Raw genomic sequence first — 21,079 nt, forward strand, 5'->3', positions numbered from 1 at the left:
GTTTTTTGTAACGCTGAGTTGGATCATTTACCACTAACATTATATGGAAATTTTTTTAGACATCATATGAACAGCAGTAATCAACCATCTTAAATACCACTTTGTTTGCCTCGATTTTTAATTTTTTACCAAACTAATTTATTTATTTTTTGTTTTTCTTAATAAATTTTGACTTTATATATGCAATTATGCATCTGTTATATAGATATATTTCCTACAAAAAAAAGTCTATTTTTATTTATTTAGGTCCATGTTCCCTTTCTGAACCGGTGAGGTCGTGCGTGTCTGCGAAAGAGCAATGATTGTCGGTTGAGAGGAAGAGACTGTTGACTTGAAAAAAATGATGGAACTCAATGGTTGAAAGTGGAAAAAGGTGTTTGTAAGGTTTTATTGCAAAGTTGTAACTATAGTTAGCTGACCATTTGCCGGTGAGAAGAGTGGAAAAGTCTTCTCTAGCAATGAGATTGACATTAGCTGTAGAATTTAGACATAAATTCATCGTAATCACTGAAAAATTAGTCTTACAGGCACATTTTCATTCCATCAAACCAGTCTGGCAGAAAGAAAACGTTGTTATCATGCCACCCTTTTTCCTTTTCTTGACCGAGTAAACCAGTGAAAATGAGCATCAATTTGGGAAGTTTCAATTTGAATATAGCATGGTTCTGGGAGCAGAATTTTGAGTTTTTCACCAGCTAATATCTATTATTTGACTGAAAGAAGAGCAGAGGAGAACCAAGTTGTCTAAGGCCTGAAAGTTGTGAAAGGAGGTCCAATTAGCCATGTTGATAAGCTAGATTTTGATGTAACCATTCTTGATCATCCATTCTAGACTCCAATGGTTGTTTACATTCTTCAGAGTCCAGTAAGCCCACCCAATGTGGCACGCTTGTAAACCTTTAATTGAGCCTTTGCAAATCTCTGGTAATCTTTTTTAGTTCCTCCCTTGAATTCCCACTCTGCTGTCCATTCCCCTGTAAACAATAACCACTGACAAGCATAAATAAATTTTCCGTTTATTGGCATTTTACAGCTTTTTTCTTTTATTGATACTTGGGAGAGGAGGGATTTAAAATAAAGATCATCCACTTTGTAATTAGAATGTGAACATTATCAGATCATTACTTGTCCTTCACATTATATAGCAATGTAGAATTATATTTGCATACCTACAAAAGTGGGAGGGCCATTAGATACATGATTCAATTCTGTGGAGCGATTAGTGTAGATGAAATCAATGTTCTGTTGGACAGTCATGTTCTTGAAGTTATCAAAGAATAGACTGTAATAATGGATATCGATAACGGATCCCTCTAAGCCACTAGCTAGCTGAACCAGCTCAGCTGGCTCAGATGTTTCTAACCGGTTTGACGACAACACAAAAATTGTTGAGGAGTACTTGCGGACAGCTTTATAACCGGCTTTGTAATACTTAATCAATCTTTCTATAGGCACCATTGGGGCACGTGGCTCATTGATCAGCTCAACAGCATAGAGGCTTGGGTTATTCACGTACCTAGATGTCACCGTGATCATGTTTAGAGTTTTAAAGTTCAAATTTGTTATCTTGTAATTGCATATTAATGTAGCGGATTATGACATTTAATTATATCCTGGAGGTTTGATCTGCAACTGGCTGTGAGAAATTCGATTACAGCTATTGTCCTTTCCAAAGCATCATCTGTTTTGCCCCACTCAATTGAACCATCTTTGGAAGAGCTGTGTTCATATCCATTTTGAGAACAGGCACAGTGTCATGAGCCAACCTTGTATAAGATCATGATTGGGACTTAGGTTGCCATGAGCCACCCATGTATAGGGCCATGACCGGATAGATCCCTTGTGCTAAGAAAAGTGTCCCTATTTCAAACATTGTAATGGTTACTGGTAGCATAGCTCTAAAATCTCTAAGGCTATTTAGGGGGGTGAGCCGGCAGCGTAGTGTTGGGCTGTCTCACCGGTTGCTATGCGAGCTTAGGCCACCCACTAAGGGCTGTCCCCTGGCCCTGGTGATGGTGGGAGGTCCCGATATATGATTCCCGTTTATAATAAAACTCACCCCGATTGAATGTCCCGATTGTTGCCACGATGTGTTTTTCTCTTTGTCTCGATGCGAATATGCCTTCTTGTGTGTGTGCTTGAGATTGATCTCGATATATTATGTCTTATTGTGAATGCTTGGGACTAACCATGGCTTATGGTTATTTGTTTAGATATCGATCTATTGAAGGTTGACTTGGTTGGGAGCGCCCATTCAAGTGCCGCACGGTCTATTGCTTGTTGAGAGAAAGCTTAGTCCGTGACACGTGGTATCAGAGCACGGTTGAGAAGTGCTAGAAAAATGGATGAGATGGCCACAAGTGGTGGACCGAATCATCAACAGAGAATTGAGGAACTTGAGGCCTCGGTGGCCGCAATGAAAATTCATATGGCGACTAAAGACCGAGTGAGGGAGATCGAGACAACCCAGCGGGAGTTGTCCGATACTCTCCACAATGTGAGCGAAGAGGCTAGAGATGCCTTGAACATTCTCCAAAAAGAGTTTGAGGAGCTCAGAGCATAGGTGAGCGTCCTACAAATGGCTGTGGCCAGATCGGGTTCGAGCTCGATGGAAAGGGGAAAAAGACCCAAGGTGCCAGAGCCTCGATGCTATGAAGGGGCAAGGGATGCTAAGGAACTTGAAAATTTCTTGTTTGACATGGAGTAGTACTTTCGAGCTGTACACACGGATTCAGAGGAAGACAAGGTAGTAATAGCATCGATGTACCTCGCAGGGGATGCCAAGCTGTGGTGGCGCTCCAAGTTTGTCGATGACGAGTGCCCGATTAAGACTTGGACAGATCTGAAGTGAGAATTGAAAAACCAATTTTTTTTCTGAGAATGTGGAGTATATGGCTCGAAGGAGACTTCGAGAATTGGTGCAAACAGGAACGGTGCGAGAGTTTGTAAGAAGCTTTTCTACCCTGATGTTGGATATTTGGGACATGTTCAAAAAGGACAAGATGTTCTATTTTCTTGAAGGCCTCAAGCCTTGGGCGAGGACAGAACTACAAAGGCAGAAAGTGCAAGCCGTAGCCACGGCTATGACTGCAGCTGAACGTCTCCACGATTACAATGATGGCTCCTCAAAACGAAAAAATCTTTCATCAGCTGGTAGTAACTTTAACTTTGGGAGTGGGGGAAAGATGACTAGGTTGAACCGGCCCTTCAGTGGGGGATCAGACAGAAGGTCCTTTGGTCGAGATAGCACCCAACCCAAGACAAGCAACGTAGGAATTTTCAAGCCTAGGCAATCGCTGCTTGTTTTTTTTTTGCAATGGGCCGTATCGGGTGGCTGAATGCCCACACAGGGGAGCCCTTAATGCCTTAAGGACCTCGTCTCAAAAGTTCGCAAAAGTGCCAAAAAATGTTGAAGAAACTGAAAAGAAGCCAGTCATGATGGGTTCAATAAGGTTTCTCAATGCTCTCCGTACCTAATTGAACACTATAAAGAAATAACAGAGTAGAGGCTTGATGTATGTGAACTTGACGATCAATGAGAAAGCCACCAAGGCCATGGTGGATACGGGTGTAACCGACACTTTCATCACACCAGAAGAAGTAAAAAGGTGTGGTCTTCATATTAGTAAAGACTGTGGATGAATGAAGGCAGTCAATTCACCAGCCTTTGCGATCAGTGAAAGCTCCAAGAGTGTGACAATTCGATTGAGGCCATGGGAAGGAAAGGTAGACTTTACAGTTTCCTCCATGGATGACTTCGATGTTGTTCTCATATTGGACTTCATGATGTTGGCTCAGGTCATCCCTATCCCCACCGCTAGCTACTTGTTGTTCTTAGGGGAACACCCATGTGTGGTGCCAGCCAACATTTTACCAAATAATGAAAAGAAAATGATTTCAGCTTTGCAGTTCAAGAAAGAGGTAAAGAGAGGGGAACCCTCCTTTGTGGCTGTGTCGATCTACAAAGAAGGGTCAAAAGTAGAACTAATACCTGATGGTATGGGAAAAATGTTGAAAGAATTTGAAAAGGTGATGCCAGAGATGTTGCCTAAGGTTCTACCCCTTCGACGAGCAGTAGACCATGAAAGTGAGCTCCTCCCAAGAGTAAAACCCTCTGTTAGAGCTCCTTACCGTATGGCTCCGCCAGAGTTAGTCAAACTAAGAAAATAGTTAGATGACCTGCTACAAGCTGAGTTTATCAGACCATCAAAGGCTCCTTTTGGAGCGCCAGTGCTATTTCAGAAGAAGCATGATGAAAGTTTGCGATTATGTGTTGACTACATAACCCTGAATAAAGTCACCGTAAGAAACAAATATCCTATCCCCCTTATAGTAGACTTGTTTGATTAATTGAGCAAGGCCAAGTACTTCTCCAAATTGGACCTGAGATCTGGTTACCATCAAGTCAGAATCGTTGAGGGAGATGAGCTAAAAACCACTTGTGTGACACGGTATGGTGCATTTGAATTTCTTGTTATGCCCTTTGGACTGACCAATGCTCCTGTCACATTTTGTACATTGATGAATCAGGTGTTCCATGACTACCTAGATAAATTTGTAGTCATCTATTTGGACGATATAGTGGTATATAGCTCCACTTTGGAAGAACATCAAAAACACTTGCACCATGTACTTCAAAGATTACAAGACCACCAGTTATACGTAAAAAGGGAGAAATGTGCATTTACTCAGACCCAAATCTATTTTTTCGGTCACATTATCGGATGTGGCCATATTCGAATGGACATGGAAAAGGTTAGGGCCATCAAGGAATGGATAACATCGAAGAACGTTAATGAGCTTCGCTCATTTTTGAGACTAGCCAACTATTATAGAAAGTTTGTGAAAGGGTACTCTCGCAAGACCACGATCCTCACGGAGCTATTGAAGAAGTAGTGTAAATAATATTAGACGAGTGAGTGCCAAGAGGCCTTCAAAGGATTGAAGGATGCTATTATGAAGGATCCCATCTTAGCTCTCCCTGATATTGAAAAGCCTTTCGAAGTTCAAACGGATCTATCTGATTTTGCTATTGAAAGAGTGCTTTTGCAACAACATCACCCAGTAGCATTTGAAAGTAGGAAGCTAAGTGAAGCTGAAAGAAAATATATGACCCAAGAAAAAGAACTCATGGCGGTGGTTCACTGCTTGAGGGCTTAGCGACATTACTTGTTGGGTTCACACTTTGTCGTGAAGACAGACAATGTGGTCATTAGCCATTTTCTCACCCAATCAAGGCTTATGGTAAAACAAGCTAGATGGCAAGAATTTTTAGTGGAGTTTGACTTTTATTTTGAGCACATTGCTGAAAAGATCAATCAAGTGGCTGATACATTAAGCAGGCGAGCAGATTTAGCGACCCTTAGAAGAATTACCCTAATGACGACTAGCAAAGCCACTACAAACATTCACAAGTTGATTGGAGATCACTTAAGAAAGGACTCGCAAGCTTGTGCCATCTTGAAGCTAGTGAAAGAAGGGAAGTTCAAGTACTTCTGGCAAGAAAATGAGGTCTTATGGACCAAGAGGCCGTGAGTGTTTGTGCCAAGAGCAGAAGGTTTGAGACAAATATTGATGAGGGAATGTCATGACACACCATGGGCGGGACACCTGGACTGGCAACGTACTTTGGCGTTATTGAAACAAGGATACTATTGGCCTCACATGCGACAAGATGTGATGGACTATACGAAGACTTGCCTCATTTGCCAATAAGACAACGTTGAAAGAAGGAAACCTGCAGGCATGCTTGAACCACTACCAGTACCCATCAAATCGTGAAAAAGCATCTCACTCGATTTCATTTTGAGCCTACCCAAGATTGGTGACCTTGGAGCTATTTTGATGGTGATTGATCGGTTCTCTAAGTACGCCACATTCATTTTCACTCACAAGTATTGCACAGTGAAAGACACAGCTCGACTATTGTTCAAACATGTGGTCAAATACTGGGGCCTCCCTCAAAACATTATCAGCAATCGAGATTCAAGATTCACGGGGTCCTTTTGGAGAGAACTTTTTAAGATATTAGGGTCTCAACTCAACATCTCCCCAAGCTATCACCCTCAAATCGATGGTCAAATGGAACGGTTCAATGGATTATTAGAGGAATACTTGAGGCACTTCGTTCAAACCAATCAGAAAGATTGGCCTTCATTATTGGACGTGGCTCAATAAGAGCTCTTCCATCAATAAGAGCCTTCTAACAAAAGCTCTTCCATCAATAAGAGCCTATTTGAGGTGGTCACCGGATAATTACCAAGACTACCCCACACTTTCTTGAAACAATATGAAGGAAAAAATTTGAGAACCTTCAATCTCAGCAAGGAGTGGAAACAAAACACAAAGATTGCACAAGCCTACCTGGAGAAAGCATCAAAACGGATGAAGAAATGGGCAGACAAGGGTCGTAGGGTTCAACAATTTCAAGTTGGTGATTTGGTTCTTGTCCGACTAGTTCTTGAACAAACTAGGTTCTTGAGAAAGAGAGATCGTAGATTGGTAAGCAAATATGAAGGTCCAGTAAAGGTCCTTTCCAAGGTGAGGAATGCTTCTTACAAAATCGACCTATCAAAGTGGATGAAGGTGCACCAAGTATTTCATGTGAGCAACCTGAAACCTTTCTATGCAGATCCTACAGATGCTAGTCGAAGGGAGCCAACCAGAGTCGCCATCACCATGAAGCCACCCTCAAAGCGTTGAGTCGAAGAGATCTTAGCTGACAGGGAAACCAAGATATCTCGAAGACTAGTTCGGGAGTACTTAGTGAAGTGGGAGGGATTAGGACTAGAAGAAACCAGTTGGGAGAGAGAACACGACCTCCAGAGATTTCAAAGGAAGATCGAAGAATTTTAAGCCAGCAAGTCGACGAGGACGTCGATAGAATAGGTGGGGGAGGATGTCATGAGCCAACCTTGTATAGGGCCATGACTAGGACTTAGGTTGCCATGAGCCACCCATGTATAGGGCCATGGCCGGGTAGATCTCTTGTGCTAAGAAAAGTGTCTCTATTTCAAACATTGTAATGGTTACTGGTAGCATAGCTCTAAAATCTCTAAGGCTCTTTAGGAGGGGTGAGCCGGCAGCGTAGTATTGGGCTGTCTCACTGGTTGCTATGCGAGCTTAGGCCACCCACCAAAGGCTGCCCCCTGGCCCTGGTGATGGTGGGAAGTCCCGATGTATGATTTTCGTTTATAATAAAACTCACTCCGATTGAATGTCTCGATTGTTGCTTCGATGTGTTTTTCTCTTTGTCTCGATGTGAATATGCCTTCTTGTGTGTGTGCTTGAGATTGATCTCGATATATTGTGTCTTATTGTGAATGCTTGGGACTAATCATGGCTTATGGTTATTTGTTCAGATATCGATCTATTGAAGGCTGACTTGGTTGGAAGCGTCCATTTAAATGCCGTACGATCTATTGCTTGTTGAGAGAAAGCTTTGTCCGTGACACGCAGCACGCAGATCAATAATAATCTTCAATCCATATTTCCTGCATGAAAAACAATGTCGGATATTACTAAGGAGATGCTGCGTAATTTACTGTGATGTTTCTGCTAGAGAGTGAGAAATTAACTTACCGAGCCCAAAAAAAGGCGTTGTCCAAGGCATTCAAGGATCCCCCGACATAAGGCAAAGGAGGCATTGGATCGCTAGCTATCCACCAACCAACTGGTATTCGTACTGCATCTAGTCCATTCTCCGAGATGAATTTGAAGTCATCTTCAACTATAAAAGTGTTCCAGTGCTCCAGCATGTAAGCCATTGCAAGTAGTTGACATATGATTGGGAGAATATTACTTTATGGAAAGTTAAAACATGCCATATATGCTGCAATGATGCTGATCAAGTATTCAGTAATACTTGGTAGTCCATCAATTTGATCCTACCCTCATAATTTGTGCAGCTATCTTCGGTCCATAACCATTAGTCACTTGATATTCTCCATGAGCAGTTCCATTAACCGTCACTTTAAAAACAGAAGGATCATCATTTCCCCATCCAGTGTTGCCTGCATAATCAGCTGTCACAAGATTATCTTTGTTCACCTAGAAATTAGAGAAACAGAAATAGTCAGAAGCCATGGGCTGCTATAACAGTGGCTATGCACTATTTTGTAGGATATAGTGTAATGCACGTAAAAAGAAAAAAATTATTTTAAATATTTTTATAAGTGAAAAAACACTTTAATAAAAATAAAAAATATATATGATTTATTCATAAATAATTCAATTTTTAATAAGGTTAGTATCTATAATTTGTTTGATTGACAATTGATCGAGAAAAACAAAAAGGGCTCATTCTCCTCTCAATTTTATACGGAATAGATAAATCAAAGGATATCAAATGAAAAGTAAGAATAAAATATACAAATAGAGTTGTCTTTCAAATGAAAAGTAAGAATAAAATATACAAATAGTAAGTAAATAATTTCCTTCAATTTTAAAGAAATAATATTGATTGTTAAATTTTGAGGTTTAATTTGTAATTGATAAACCCTAAAAATTTAAGAAATCCATTATCTTTTTTCAAGATTAGTTTGGATAAATCATTTAGACTTTAATTAGGGTCTAATAAAGTATTGAAAAATTTTAATAATGTGATTTTATTGTTGTAAAAATAGGAAACATAAATTTGATGGGGTTAGAAAGGAAATTTTTTGTTTCATAAAAACCCAGGTGTTTGCAATGATAGATTAAGATAATATTCTATATTAAAGGATAAGATACTACTATGATTATTATATACCGTTGAAAAGCTTGCTAAATTTACTGTCCAATGAAATAAATAGGAGTCAATTTTGAGTTTTCTATGAAGAGTAGTTTAATTTTTACTTAAGAATGTGCAGGCTGCCTAGTAGTAGCAACAGGGAGGAATTACGAAATTCCTCATAATTTTTTTATGCAAAGAATTACAGATTAAGCCATATATGTTTGGAAAGCTTATTAAGTCTACTTTTTAACGAAATAAGTGGAATTGATTTGGAGTTTCTTATGAATAAATGTGTAATTTTTATTAGAATGTAGACATGTTTTTTGATAGCAATATATGACATGGATTACAAAAATTATTATAATTAGTCTAAAAGGAATGATGAGATGGGCCATATATGGTTAGAAAGCTTATCGAATCAAGTTTTTAACGCATTAAAAAGATCTTAAGTTGGTTATATTGAGATATGGCTATTTTAGTGAAAGAAGCTTAGGCTATCAATATTAATTAGTTAAGTTAACCCTTAATTAACTTAATTATTTTTCGTATAATTGGTCTCAAAATTGGTTGATTAATTTTTATTATGTTAAAATTATCTTGAATAGGCCATTAAATATTTTTTGGGAAACAACTAAGTGGTGAAATAAAAAAAAAAGTAAAATTTTATACATTTTGCTTGTTTTCGAACCTATATATATATATGTATGTTTCTAAATGAGTAAATATTTTATTTCATTATTTTTTATATATAAAAATAGGACCAAGCATATGATTATTTTGTATTTTTGCTATGTAAATGATAGATCATGCTTATGAATGAAATGAAAAAATAATTTATATTTAAGGAATGAGTTTATGATAACTACGTTTTTACGTCCTTGGGAAGTGGGATCATCGACACTAAAACTAATTCTACGATTTTGGCTAACAGGTAATAGTAGTTATTATAGACATGATCATATGACCCTACTAACGGGTTATATTAGATAGCATAAGGCCTTGGCTAGTAGATTATAATAGTTAGTAATGATCATAAGGATAAAATTGTTGATACAACCAATATCATAGGTTATAGTAGTAACCATAGCTAATGATAAACTAACGATGAACTAATGATTTATGATAATGATGATTTATGATGATTTTAATGATTGATTCATGATTTGATTTGATTACAATAGTTGAATTGCAGTATATTTTGCAATGATTTATGAATTGACATGTTTTGATGTTGATTTATGATTTACGAACTATTTGACATAATGATAATTTTGGAAATATTTTGAATCATCTATATAATTTGTATGAAAACAATGCTTGATCCAATAAGGTGTGTGAGCTTATACTTGTTAAGCTATGGTTTACTCATTCCGTCTTTATTTTTTCTCTACAAATAAGTAAGTGATAAGTTTGCTTAACTTTGTGAAAAAGTTAAAAGATCAAATAGGAAAGATTACTTAGTCGTCGAAAACAATGTTGGTCAATGAGATCTTATAAAATGATTTTGTATTTTTAGATGGTTTGTATTTGGATATATAAAGATGTATCATTAGTTGGATTAAAGATATAGATTTTACTTAGCAGACTATATCAATTTATTGAAGAAAAGAAATAAAGCTCATATTACTTTGAGCTTTTACTTCAAAGTAATATGGTCATGTTACACATTGATCTGAAGGTGTGACATAAAGTGCTATCAGAGCCATATTGTGATTTTTAAAGAATTTTTTGGAGTTAGGTTATGATTTGTAGATTGTGATTATATTTTCCTTAAAAGCCTAAGTTATGTTTCTTGAAGATTTTTTAAAAGTTCAGGTTATAATCTTTAAACAATGTGAGATGTTAAAAAGCTTATATTATGATTTTGAGAATTTTCTAAGAACTACAATTATGATTTTTGGAGATTTTTAAAATGTTAAATTGTGATAATTAGATTAACGATGATTTTTTAAAAATGTAGTGTATGATCCTTATATTGAAAGTTATTATACGAGCATGATTATGATCCAAATACTATGTGAAAATTTTTAAAAATTTAAATGATGATATTTGGATTATATGGTGATTTTCTAGGGGCTAAGTTTGATCCATAGACTATATTCGTGACTATGAATAAATGATTCAATAAATTTTTGAAATAGTTAAAGTTTCAATGAATTTTGAGGAATCAATGATTCAATGAATTCATGAAGTAATTATTTTGGTTGATAATTATATATTGCTTTTGAGATTTTGTAGTTAAGAGAAAGTCTAATTATTTTGATATAGTGCGATTTTATAAGTTGAAGAGATTTTTGATAAAACTTATAATGAGACATAATTATCAAGTAAAGGATTATTCAAGAGAATAATTTGATCATTGGAGATCTTATGGGTTAGAGAAAAAGACCTTTGACTTATTGAGGTTTTGAAAATTATTTGATAAGTGTTAAGTAAATCATTGATCATGAATTAAGATTAGAATAGAAGTGTACATTGTTGTAATTAAAAGTATATAATATTGGAGTTTGTATGAAATGACATTTTGAAAATTTAAGTAATTATTTATGGATTATAATGCTTGAGAATTTATTTTGATGGATTTAGCCTAAAATATTATAATTATGGTAAATAGTTTTATATTCATAAAAGAGGATATTCACTTGATTTGATTCTAAATTTTATTGATAAAGTACTTAAAGTTTAATCACACGAGTTAGACATTTGTATGGTTAATTTAAAGTTTCTATTTAGAGTGTAAAAAATTTTCTTAATTGCCAAAGTGAATATTTGTGGTTATAGTTTATAGTATAATATTTGATTCCTTCGAATTTTATATTTATAGAAAACATCGCTTATTATGGTACAAGGGTGTGTACTTAGCAAGGAATTAAATTGTGGATAAAAATTAAAGTTATGGTTATCTATATGATTTAGTAAAAAAGTTGATTTTGAAGGAGTAATCGATTTATAAAAAAATATACATGTTTTGGTCAATGATTGTTTGAAATCTTATAAGTGCAAAAGATTGTTGAAATCTTATTGTAATGATTTTGTGTACTTTGTGATGCTGAGCATGTACTCAATTTTAGAAAATTTGAAAATTTTATGGAATAACATGATGTATTTAGTTATTATTCATAACTATACTTTTGGCATGAATTCAAGTATTTAGAATTTTTATTGTTTAAATTCTATAAAAGAATTTTATTTATGAGTTATGATAATAGGTTTTAATTTGGACTCAAAGTTGATAGCAATATATTTGGTAAAAAAAAAAATTAAGACATTATGATATTGGTGAAGATTATGAAAAATCAGTTGTTATATGATAATTGGTCTATTAAATTAGAAAGTACAATATCGAAATTGGAGACAACTTGGGTAACTAAAGATTTATGTTTGAATTTACATAGCATAAACTTATGGATATGATCTATTGCATCGATTTCATATGTTTTATAACAATTAATTGATAGAAATTTTCATATTATCGGTGGAAAAGAAAAAAAAAATTAAAGTACTATGTGATATCTTTTTGGTGACTAAAGGATTTGTTGACATTATTATTCAACTTTAAAGTTGTATATGGTTATGAATACCCGACGTAAAGTGAATTACATTAAATTTTATGGACATATGTTTTTCTTGTCATGAAACATGTTATAAAAGTTAATTTATTATTTTAGAATTTTACTAGAAGGAAATATCAAAGTATGTAGCTGAAGCTTAATTTGGTTTAAGTTAGAAATTATTGGGCTATTATTAGTCAAAAAAATGATGAATCTTTAATAAAAATAGATTAATGGATTTTGGATATCAATATTTTGGATAAGAATATTTTGTGTTCCTTCTAGTTTTAGTGGTTTTATCGATGGTAGACATTCTTCTAAGCAAAGTTAAGTCATGACTTGAAGAGAAAAACTTTTTATAACTATAGTCATAAGACAAACATTCAATGATTCATTTTGAGGTTTTGTATGGAAATACATCTAAATCTCAAACTTATTAGGATAAGAACGAGTAAAAAGAAGTTTTTATTTCTTGAATTTATGGATCAAATGGCTAATAAATTTTAGTTCATTAAGGAATGGTTTGCAGGAGTTTAAGCTTTACGAGGATGACACATTATGCTTTGGGAACAGGTTATGTATACCAAATGATTTTAAGTTAAAACAAAAGACCTTGGAGGAAGCACATGGGTCTTGATTCATTATACATCCTGGAGGCACTAAAATGTATAAGAATTTGAAAGAAAGTTTTTTGTGAAATAACATGAAACAAGAAATAACTTAATTTGTGTCCCAATGTCTAGTATGTCAGTAAGTTAAGGCTGAACACCGAAAACCATCAGGGTTGTTGCAACCTCTTAAGACACCGAAATGAAAGTCAGAGCACATCTTTTTGGATTTTGTGATGGGATTACCTAAGTCATCAAAAGAGAATAATGCAGTATGGGTAGTTATTGATATACTTATTAAATCAACATATTTTTTACCTATAAAGTCGACTACTCCACTTGATAAACTAGCACAATTGTACATGAATAAAAGTATCTGATTGCATGGAGTTTTAATAAATATTGTGTCATATAGAAATTCTAGATTTTTCTCTAAATTTTGGGCAAGCTTGCAATAAGCTATGAGGATAAATTTGAAATTGAGTATAACCTTTCACCCTCAAACAGATGGGCAAATAGAGAAAACAAATCAGATTTTGGAAAATATGTTTTGATTATGTATGATTGATCAAATGGTAGTTAGGGCAATTAATTACCTTTAGCAAAGTTTGCTTATAATAACAGTTACCAATCCAATATTGGAATGGCTCCTTTTGAAGTCTTATATGGTAGGAAATGTAAATCCCTTTTATGTTGGGATTATGTTGGGAAAAAAAAAACTTTTGAGGTCAAAAATGGTGCAACTGACTATGAAAAAGATCAAGGTGATTAGGGAGAGACTTAAAGTAGTACAAGATCATTAAAAAAGTTAGGCAGACAATAAGAGAAAGGAATTGGAATTTCAACAAAGGGACTATATTTTTTTAAAGGTGTCACCCACAAAAGGATTTATGATTTTTGGAAAGCAAGGAAAGTTAAGCCACGTTATATAGGATCATTTAAAATTTTTGATAAGGTGAAAGAAGTTGCATATAGGATAGCCTTACCACCTCAGCTATCTAGTGTGCACAATGTGTCTCATATGTATATGTTGAGAAAATATGTCTCTGACCCAAGTCATGTGATAACGTATGAACCTTTAGAAGCTTAAGAGTATTTAACATACTTGGAATATCTTATCCGAATAGTTAATTAGAAAGAGCAGGTCTTAAGGCATAGAACTATTCCCTTTGTAAAAGTTTAATGGATCAATCTTACACCACGAGAAGCAACTTGGGAAATGAAAGATGATATGAAGAAACGACATCCTCAGTTATTCAAAAATGAAGGTAAATGAAGTTTCGAGGATGAAACTTTTTATAAGTTGGGGAGAATGTAATATCCGTAAGAAAAAAAAGATTATTTTAAGTATTTTTATAAGTGGAGTGACTCTTTAATAAAGAATGAGAAATACATATGACCTATTGATAAATAACCCAACTTTTAACAAAGTTAGCATCTACCACTTTTTTGGCCGACAATTGATCGAAAAAAAAAGGGCTTATTCTCATCTCTTTCTTATACAGAACAGACAATCAAAGGATTTCAAATAAAAAGTAAGAACAAAATCCACAAAAAGAGTTGTTTTTCAAATGAGAGTAAATAATTTCCTTTAATTTTGGAGAAATAATATCAATTGTTAAATCTTAAAGTTTAACTTGTAATCGAGAGACCCTAAAAATTTAGAAAATCTATTATCTCTCTTTAAAATTAGTTTGGTCAAATTATTTAGACTTTAATTAAGATCTAATAAAGTGTTGAGAAAGTTTAGTAATGTGATTTTATTATTGTAAAAATAGGAAACATAAATTTGATGGGATTAGAAAGGAAAATTTTTGTTTTATATAAACCTTAGTGTTTGTAGTGATGGATTAAGAGATAAGATACTGCTATGATTATTATATATTGTTGGAAAGCTTGCTGAATTTACTGTCCAGTGAAATCAATGGGAGTCAATTTCAAGTCTTTTATGAAGAGCAGTTTAATTTTTACTTAAAGGTGTACAGGCTGCCTAATAGCAGTAGCATGGAGGAATTACAAAATTTTTCTTAATTTTTTTATACAAGGAATTATAGATTAAGCCATATATGTTTGGAAAGCTTATTGAGTCTACTTTCCAACAAAACAAACGAAATTGGATTTGGAGTTTCTTATGAATAAATGTGTAATTTTATTAGACTGTAGACATGTTGTTTGACAGTAGCATATAACGTAGATTGCAAAAATTATTATAATTAATCTACAAAGAATTACAAAATGTGCCATAATTGATTAGAAAGCTTATTGAGTCAAGTTTCTAAAGCATTAAAAAGATCTTAATTTTGAGTTGAAAATCATGAGTATGACTATTTTAGTGAAAAGAGCTCAGATATTAGTATTAATTAGTTGAGTTAACCCTTATTTAATTTAATTGTTTTTAGTATAATTGGTCTTAAAATGAATTGATTAATTTTTGTTATGTTGAAATTACCTTGAATAGGTTGTTAATTATTTTTTGAAAAAAAATTAAGTGGTGAAATCGAAAAGAGGTAAGTAAAATCTCATATACTTTACTTCTTTTCAAACCTATGTATATAAATATATATATATGTTACTAAATGAGTAAATATTTTATTTCATTATTTTTTATATATAAAAAGATGACCAAACATATGATTATTTTTTATTTTTGCTATGTAAATGATGGATCATGTTTATAAATGAAATGAGAAAATGATTTATGTTTATGGAACGATTTTATAATAGCTACGTTTTTACATTCTTGAGAAGTAGGATCATCGACACCAGAACTAGTTCTAAGGCCATGGCTAACGAGTAATAGTAGTTAGTATAGACATGATTATACGACCCTGCTAACGGGTTATAATAGTTAACGTAAGGCTTTGATTAGCAAGTTATAATAGTTAGCATTAATCATGATGATGAAATTATCGATACGGCGAATGTCATAGATTATAGCAGTGATCGTAACTAACAGCAAATTAAAAATGAACTAATAATTTATGATAATAATGATTTATGATAATTTTAATAATTGATCCATAATTTGATTTGATTACGATATTTGAATGACAGTATATTTTACAATGATTTATGAATTGATATATTTTGATATTGATTTATGATCTACGAAATGTTTAACATAATGATGATTTTGAAAATATTTTGACATTATGATTTAACAAATGTTTTAAATTATCTATATAATTTGTATAAAAACGATGCTTAATCCGATAAGGTGTGTGAACTTATATTTACTGAATTATGGTTTGCTCCCATTTTATTTTTTCTTTATAGATGAGTAAGTGATAAGCTAGCTTAATTTTGTGAAAAGCTAGAAGATCAAATGAAAAAGATTACTTAATCGTCAAAGATAATGTTAGTCAATAAGATCTTATGAAACAATTTTATATTTTTATATAATTTGTATTTGGATATATAAAAATGTATCATTAGTTAAATTAAATATATAAATTTTACTTGATAAACTATATCAATTTATTGAAGAAAATAAAAAAGATTTTGTATTACTTTGAGATTTTAGTTCAAGGTAATATGATCGTATTACGTCTTAGCATTGGAGCTAGACATATAGGTTGAGAAAAGATATCCCTCTGACTATGAGTATTTCATGGGAATACAAAATAGCATAGGATTATTGAAAATAGAAGTTTAGATTGTTAGTAAATAAAGTCATGTACATTACACAACAACAAGGTGATAATTATTTAGTTATCAGTATCTGGACAACATTAATAGCCTTTTCCTGATCTAAGACTAAGCAACCCCATTTCTGAACTATTTTAGAACCCAGAAGTCAAAACATAGTGTCAAGTAAAGCTCTCTAGTTGCCTACAAGCTACAGTGACTTCGAAAATCAAAGTATAGCTAATTACCTGGAAGAAGAATCCATTGGCTGCTTTAATCCATACAAGACTTGAATCATGAGGTTTCCTAACAGTCTCAAACGTTTCAAATCTACCAGGCGTTTCGGAAACAGCTACTACATGTATTCCTTTTCCAGCTTTTTCTAGTCCCACAAACTGGTCGTTGAAGACCCGAAACTGGAATGAGCTCTCATTCATCCTCCACAGCTGATGAACATATGAAAATTGCTTCTATCAATCAAATCATGTGAAGTTACTCTAAATACATGCCATTGGCAATTTCACTTACTCTAAAGAGCTCCCACTTTGAAACAATTGTCTTATCAGCAGCTATATTTGTTCCTCCACCAGAATTGGCACTAAGATATTTCCCATTTGTTACTGATTTGAACTGAAGTGAGTTTCTATCCTAATGAAACCGCAACCGGAAAAACAAAAAATGAAAAGCAGGATAAAACAGAACAGTGCAGTGAGGGATAATCGCACTTAGCACATACCAAAAACTCATTGTTTGGAATGCCATCAAAAAGAGAAGGTTTAATCCATCCCTCTGTAACCAACCAACCTCCAAGATTAACTGCTTTAATGCCAAAATTAGAAGTCATTCTTCCACAAGAAAGACATATTATACAAGAAGATACGATCCAGAGAAATAGTAGCTTCCTTGTTTGGAAAACTGCCGTTTGGTATGCGCTAGTTTTACTCATTTCAGCGTATATTTATTCCTGAAGTCAAGGGCTCCATTTCTTCCCCAGTTATTGATATACTATAGTTTTCATAGATTTGAAAACTCGGTTGTTGATCATGTGGGAAGGAAATTTTTGTCTTATCCTTCGATTAATTTATTCAGTCTAGGAAAGAAATATTTAAACGAAAGACTACATAATATCTCACATAGGCAAAAGGGAGGAGCAGTAATGATCTGAGGAGGTCAAGTTCTTATGAGCTTGAAAATAGCCATGCTTTGATCAGTTTGGAAGTCATTTTGATAATCCTATGATCTCTTTAGCCTGCTTATTCATTTTCAAAGACCATTTACTCAAGCTCACTGGATTTTGATTCCCCCTTTATCGAGGGGCAGAATCGGATTTTTTAGTTCAACTTGTTCATATTTTTTCTTATCTTCTACATATAAAAACATATTTAGAGCTGTCATTTACCTTCGTGATTAGCCCTTGAGTCTTTCTAGTTCTTATTACAATATTTAACTCCTGGCTCGAACAGAGAAAAAAAAAAAAAAGGGAGTACAGTGGATCTATTTCCGGCTATTGTTGATCTTGACATCTTGAAATTTGAACATTGTATCAGATTATAAGTAGTTTGAAGCGAATGCAGTACCTTGCATTCAGGATATGTACAACTTATTTAAACTAATTCAAATACAGATAAGATTACAAATATCAGATTTAACTAAGCTTGCACTGAGGCTAACACTATGTTTTAAATTCAAAAGCTGAATTCCCTTCAATACTTTGAACTTTTACTGTAGTGCTTGTTCTTCTTGCCTTCCATCCAACGCATGGGTGGGCTGGTAGTTTTTCTTGTCCTGTATATCCTTGAATGGAAAATAACAAAGTTATCTCTGAAATTAATTTAAAAAATGAAACTCGTACCGGTATGCATTTTTTGTGTGTAACAATTCACCAAGGGGAATTCAACAAAAATTTCGGATGCAATCTACAATAACGAACTCATGTAGGAACCTACGAAGAATGAGTTTCCTAATCTATTGTAATAGAGATAGTGATATTTTCACTTCCAAATTGGCTCTAAGATCAGTGAAGCGATGGAGCAGTTAAGCTGGGAACTGGAATTTGGAAGTAAAGAAATGTTATGTAAATCACTTCACTTGGAAAGTTTTCCAGTTTTCACTCTATCCTCGCCCATGTTTCATAAATCTTTCCCACGAGCTTAAGTCATAGTCACTTTCTGGGCTATAATCCAAACTCCGAAGGGAAAAACCATCACTTTCCAGGCCTGTCTCTAGGAACTTGAGCACTCGGCCCTTAAACCTTAAACTGGAGAACCAGGATTGACCCCTTAATGTGTATGAACACAAGTGGACTGGCTCACGAGCGTGATTGGTGGCGGTGAATAATGAAGGCAGAAATGCTCCTATGAAAATAAAAATTTCGAAAATAATAATATCCCCAACTTTGCTTGCTTTGGCAACCTTCTCAAGCACCCCATGTGACCACCGACAATTCACAATTGCCAGCTGCAATCAATCAGGACCAGTGTCACATCCTCTACTCTCTCGCTCTCTACTGTCCCCTCCACTTCACCAATAAAACCTCGCCACATCACCACCCTAACTCCATTCATTCACCGAAACACCCTTACCTTTCTCCAATATTACAAAATCAACACCACGGCTTTGGCGTGGCATCCAAAAACGGCAACTTTTATCATCTTGTCTACCACACATGAAAACACTCTCTTAACGCGGCTAGCCAGTTTTCATTTTTTTTTTTTTTTCAATTTGCACTTTTGTTTAGTTTCCTTGTATCACTGCACTTTATCATCGCCCCCTTTACTCTTTTTATTTGTTGCTAAGAATTTGATCTCCAAACCCTCTTTCCATTTCTTCATCACATTTCAAGAAAAAAAACCCAGGAAAAAAAAAAGCAGAAAGTATGGCTAAAATATTGTTGCTCATTGCACTATGTGTGCTTCCAGCTCTAGTTAGTGCTACACGGATGGTGAATAACCCATTGGTGGTGCAAGGACACGTGTACTGTGATCGTTGCCGTGCTGGTTTTGAAACCTCTAAGACTAGAAATATGGCTGGTACTTTCCATTTCTGTCATTCTTCTATGCTTTCTATGTTTTCTATGTTTTTTTTTTGTGTGTTATGTTGTGACATTGTTAGATCTGGTTTCTTGGTTTGTGAACTGTAGATCTGTGGAGTAGTTTCATGTTTTGATGTTACATGAGTGGTAGACAGTGAGGTTTTGTATGAATCATAAAATAACGGAAACAACCATGACATGTTGAACTGGTCGTCAAATAGTCTTTTTCACTGGTGAAAACCACAAAGTTCAAATCTTGAAAAAATGTCAAATGATAATTAGCCTAACAATATGAAAACTATAGTTTTTTCTAAAATTTTAACGACTGACAGATCAATCTTTGGTTACCTCTATGAGATTCAAAGGTGTAAGCTTTAACAAAAATAAGGTAAAGCTTTATGGTTCCAAAAATGACAGCTTTCCTCATAGTTTTATGAACCCAAAAATGCTGGTTCATGGAGATGGAACATGGTATTTTCTGATATCTGACTTAACTCCTTTAGCTTTTGGTATTCTGGGAATTAAATTTAGTTTCCACAAGATTTGAGTGTAAGTTTTTGCCTGTTGGGGTGATTAATGGTACAATTTGTTGTATTTGGTCCTGAAATTTGGTTTTTGTAGGTGCCAAGGTTAAGGTGGAATGCTCGGACAGGAAGACTGGCCAAGTTGTGTACAAGAGGGAGGGATACACAGATTCAACTGGACAATACAAAATTGTTGTGTCCGAGGATCACTTGGATCAGATCTGTGATGCTGTTCTTTTGAAGAGCTCCCAGCCTGAGTGTGCCAAAATGGCCCCTGGTCGTGAACGTGCCCGTGTGATCTTGACTAACTACAATGGTATTGCATCCAACAACCGTTATGCCAATGCCTTGATCTTCATGGCTGATGAGCCTGATGCTGGCTGTGCGGAGATTATGAAGTTGTACCAGGAGGAAGATGAATAGAGTGTGGTTTGGAGTTCTGTACGAGTCTAATTGACTAATCGGCATATGAATATGAAATTGTCTGCTATTTGTGTGAATTGTTTCGATGTTTTTCTGTTTGGAGGACCTTTAACTTATGTTCTTTGAATTCTATTACATTTATATATAAGTATGCTACGGCTTCTGTCTCAGAAGTATTTGTAGTTGCTGTTTTTTTTTTTTTTCCTTGAATGATGAATCTACCTTTAAATTATATCCTTCTCTGCCAACTCGTACGACACATCCTTTAAATCTCGTATTCCATTTGTGAGATACCTAATTATAACTTGAGTGAAAAACAGAGAAGCCATTGGCTGTTTATCAAGTTCTGTTCTTGAGGTTGAGTCCCAATGCTTTGCTGATTCCTGGGTTTGGTTTCTTGATGTTGAGTCCTAAGGGCAGCTGATATTAGCGCATGGCTCTAACCTTGAAGATGTGCAAATTATGGGGTTGCTTGAGTCGACGAGTTGTAGAAGCTACACGCGAACCGCTACCTGAACCTACCCCAGACGAACCTATTGACAGCTCCAATGGTGCCAGGTAATATTTAAGTCTCTTCTCGACGGTGGCTTAAAGAGCTAGGA

The 21,079-nt window shown here is 34.6% G+C and overlaps 1 protein-coding gene and 1 pseudogene across 1 annotated transcript; one reads left to right on the top strand and one right to left on the bottom strand.

The window, feature by feature from the left end:
- Positions 1-599: 599 nt before the first annotated feature.
- Positions 600-17,358, bottom strand: LOC111310775 (putative glucan 1,3-beta-glucosidase A; annotated as a pseudogene).
- Positions 17,359-19,157: 1,799 nt separating this feature from the next.
- Positions 19,158-20,650, top strand: LOC111312364 (major pollen allergen Lol p 11-like). The gene is made up of 2 exons (XM_022912557.2): positions 19,158-19,528; positions 20,152-20,650. The coding sequence occupies exons 1-2, from the start codon at positions 19,375-19,377 to the stop codon at positions 20,475-20,477; spliced, it is 480 nt and encodes a 159-aa protein (XP_022768292.1). The 5' UTR covers positions 19,158-19,374; the 3' UTR covers positions 20,478-20,650.
- Positions 20,651-21,079: the final 429 nt, after the last annotated feature.

This window comes from Durio zibethinus, chromosome 1 (assembly GCF_047325235.1).
Source record: "Durio zibethinus cultivar Kanyao isolate XHJ-2024 chromosome 1, ASM4732523v1, whole genome shotgun sequence".
Lineage (NCBI taxonomy): Eukaryota > Viridiplantae > Streptophyta > Magnoliopsida > Malvales > Malvaceae > Durio > Durio zibethinus.